We start from the raw sequence: 4,026 nt of genomic DNA on the forward strand, positions 1-4,026 counted from the left end.
TCATTTTTCATTGTCCGGCGAGGTTTCAGCCATTCCTATCCACATACGTATAGTCCTATCAACATAAAACTAACTCTATGGTGTGATCCAGGCATGCGCTCATATGATGGGTACCAAAGGACAATAACATAATCACAAGAACCTCAAACCATCATGGAAATTCACCAATTAACCCATAAGACAAAAGTAAGCTACTCAGACACAATAGTGACAACACAAATCATTGGATAATAATTCATACGATCACAATACAATGTTCAAGTAGTAGATTACAACGGGTTGCGAGAGAGTGGACCAATGAAAAGTGGCAAGGAAGGTGATGGAGATGTTGGTGAATACAACAACGTTGATGAAGAAGATCGTTGAGATGATGGTTTCCCCCGGCGCACTCCGGCGCCACCGAGAAAGAGAGGGGGAGAGAGGCTCCCCTTCTAGCTTCTTCCTCCATGACCTCACCTTAGATGGGGAGAGGTTCACTCCCCTGGTCCTTGGCCACCATGGCTCTCGGAGGGGGTTGGATCCCGATAGAGCAGTTTGCTAGGCGCTAGGATTCTGAGTCCCGTCACGAATGGAATTTGTTTATAGAGCTCTACTATAGGAAAATTTTCGGATGAGGTCGGTTTGGCAATTTCGCGTCCAAGTTACCCGAATAAAATCGTGATTTTACAGGCACCGCAAGGTCGGTTAAAAATTCAGTACTTTCTTTCTTGAAAAATTCTTACGACACCCGAAAACACTAGAACACAGAAACTGGCCTTTGGCACTAGATTAATATGTTAGCCCCAAAAAAAATATAAATTGCTGCCAAAGGCAAAAATAATTAATGTAAAAATAACATGAATACTTCAAAAATTATAGATACTTAGAGACGTATCAATGCCCACAAATAACGGGAGTTGAACCACAAATAATCTTTAGACATCCGTTCTCATCTATGTTTGTTGACTCCCGAGTCTCAAAAAAACAGTACCACCTCGGATAGGAAAAATTCTCAAAAAATCGAAAGAAATAACATGGGTGAACGGATAAAAAAATTCTGAGAAATGCACATTACTTTAGTAGCAGGTATAGATATAGGAGCTCCCATGAACGGGTGCATAGGATGACTCCACAAATGCTACAAATTGCTTATTGGGTTTCCTTCTTAGGGCTCGCCTCAGGCGATGCTACACGAGCCGTGGCCCATTAGCGAGGAGTCGGACACTATTTGTGCGGTATTAGGAACCATTCACATGATACTTTGAAGGTTTCATTCATTTTTATTTTTATCTTTTTTATGTTTTCCTTTATCATTTCTTTTTATTTGTAGTTTTTTTTTCTGTTAATTTCCTAGATTTTGTTTCTTATTTTTCAAAAAATATTTTTTTAATATTTTTTGAATACACGTTAAACAACTTTTCAGATACACATTGAAACTTTTTCGTACACATGTTGAATTTTTTTAAATCATGTTAATTTTTTTCAGATATATGTTGAACATTTTTTGAATGCATGTTGAACAATTTTTAATACATGTTGAAAACTTTTAAAATACACAATTAACATTTTATTAATACAATGTGAGAAAGTTTTTCTTACCCAGTGGACATTTTTTTGTCACAAACATATTTTTCTAAAAAAATTGCTTGAACGGATTTTTAAAATTTCATGAAATTTTAAAATATTTTTGTGAATAATTTTGTAAACATGTGGAGATGTTTTAAGTGTCATCAACATTTTCTGAATGGTATGACATGTTATTTAAATTTCATGAACACGTATTTAAATGGCAAACATTGATTTTAATATTTAATAAATATTTTTCTAATTCGCAAACAATTTTTAATTTACAGAGAAGCTGGATTTTTAATGTGTAAATTGACCTAGTAACTAACGGGACAAAATTTTATAAGTAAGCAATGAGATTGCATCGTAGCTAGGCAAGGAAACAAACAAGCGATAAGCGCGTTAGTAGACGAGCGTAGTTCATGGGCTGACCCAATAGACGAGGCGAGAGACAAGGGTGTAGGTGAGGCGAGGAAAGTGCTTGTTGCAAGCAACCTATAAATGTGTCTGCATGACTTGTTTAAGGGAGCAACTTGTGTACCCCTTCGAGGGGATTCCCGGCGGGTAATATGGGAGTGCCCTAGCAGCATGTGTTGCGTGCTAAGCACACTGGTGGGAGCATATTTTCTGCATATATATATATTTTTTAATTTTGCTTGGTTTTCCTAGGGTTTCTGGGGGATTGGTTTCATGTGAAAAGCACAGGTGTGCTTCACTATAAAATACAGTTGTGCTTCTGCCAAGAATTGTAACTTTGCTTCCCAAAAATGGAAAGGCGCATATGTGCTCCACTATAAAACACAGTTGTGCTTTTGCCAGGAATTGCAACTGTGCTTCGCAAAAATGGAAAGGCGTAGATGTGCTCCACAGTCAGTTGTGCTTGCTAAAAAGCTAGCAATTGCTACAGTATTTTGCTACAGTATACGAAAAATATAATCCCTTAACTATTTTTTTAGCATTAACCCCTTAACTAGTGATTCCATTTGTTTAACCGGCAGAAAAAGACCAATATAATTGGACCCTATCCTGTGTATGATGCGGTATGTGCCCTCGTTCTCGGGCCTGGGCCTCCCCGAGCGCAGACACACACACTTGAACAACCTCTCCGAGGGACTGCTGTCGCGGAGTCACAGTCACAGATCCCCTTGTTGACTCGCTCAGTCTCCGGGTCTCCTCCCTCTCCAACTCTCCTCTCAAGGTCGAAGGCGACGGCGTTCAAGGGCCGGCCGGCCGGAGCAACCGCCTCAGATTGCTAACACCCGGCCTCCTCGTCTCCCTCAAGCCGGCAGCTGCATTTCTTCCTGAAATCCCAAGGTGCGAATGTAAGCAAGACAGACTCTGTTGTACCAGTAGTAGCTAAGATATCGTTTCCCTTCTCCGTCGGATCTAGCAGACCATCCTCTCGAGAAAGGCACTTCTTTGGCCCCGCTCACTTCATAAACTTGGATTTGACCTCCACGACTCGGCGGATTTAGCATCTTTTTGTGGCAATGGACCTTGAGCAAAAGTGGAAGACTTTCAACTTTAAGGTTGACGAGCCTCGCAGTTCCTGGTTTGCCCTGTAGAGCTGCAGGTTGTTTAAGAAGGTGTTTTTTTTTCTTAAGCACCGGTGTTTATTGTGTAAAGCAGTACTTTATTAGGCACCCTGCCATAGAAATAGGACCGCAATAGCTGACGAATGTTCGCTGTGAGGGGTGGGCATCCGCGAACGTTTTAGATGACAAGTTTAGTTGTATTAGGTATTGAGGCTGGCAGTTTTTTCTGAAACGCATGACTTTTTTGGTAACAAGAGAAATTTTGCGGCAAAAAACGGCAGGATTTGCCGTCTCTTACCAGGTAAAGTTGCCATAAAAATATGTGCTTGCCATCCTCTTCCAGCATATGCTTGCCGGAAAATATTACGGTGCAAATAAGCATTCACGTTGAAGGAAAAAATGGCTTATTTTTATAAGCACATCTCTTATCACCGAGCACTGGGGATGATCTCATGGGATTCGAGCTGCAGTCATCATGCGAAACTGCGACTCTGGTTATATTCATCTTGTTTTTCTGATAAGTTGTCTTAGCAAGTTTTTCGGCGGTACTGTTGTAGTCACGCACAATTATACGATATCGTTTTGCCATGGCAAAAAAATTCAACTCAGTTTACACCCGTGGTTTGGCGACTTGCGTGGCAACGAGGACAATGTTTAGAGCTTCCTTGTTGCCTTGATGGTGCCCGTTAGAAATGGTTTGGCCGGAGTGATAGCGGTGCTACTTGTTGTGGGTTCAGTATTGAAGCTTAGTTGCGTTGTAGTCGAAATTGCCAGATCGCAGGCTCGATAGGTGATGACGATTAGCGATATTGTGTTGCCTTCGATATAGGGGTGCTCCTATGGCGTGCATTGAGTTTGTGCTTGCATGTGTCGTCTCGGTCACGGACAAATGGTGCTTTTGGCCTTGTGCTAGATAGTGTGTCTAAATTCTAATTCGTGAGTTTTG

General features: G+C 41.0%; 1 protein-coding gene across 1 annotated transcript in view; it reads left to right on the forward strand.

Moving 5' to 3' along the window:
- The first annotated feature begins 2,580 nt into the window (after positions 1–2,580).
- The window catches only part of LOC119283972, a 2,672-nt gene continuing 1,226 nt past the window's right edge, over positions 2,581–4,026 (forward strand). The window contains exons 1-2 of the mRNA XM_037563304.1: positions 2,581–2,585; positions 2,656–2,867. Coding sequence (XP_037419201.1) covers positions 2,581–2,585; positions 2,656–2,867 — 217 coding nt within the window. The remainder of the gene's footprint in view (positions 2,586–2,655; positions 2,868–4,026) is intronic.

This window comes from Triticum dicoccoides, chromosome 4A (genome assembly GCF_002162155.2).
Source record: "Triticum dicoccoides isolate Atlit2015 ecotype Zavitan chromosome 4A, WEW_v2.0, whole genome shotgun sequence".
Classification (NCBI taxonomy): domain Eukaryota; kingdom Viridiplantae; phylum Streptophyta; class Magnoliopsida; order Poales; family Poaceae; genus Triticum; species Triticum dicoccoides.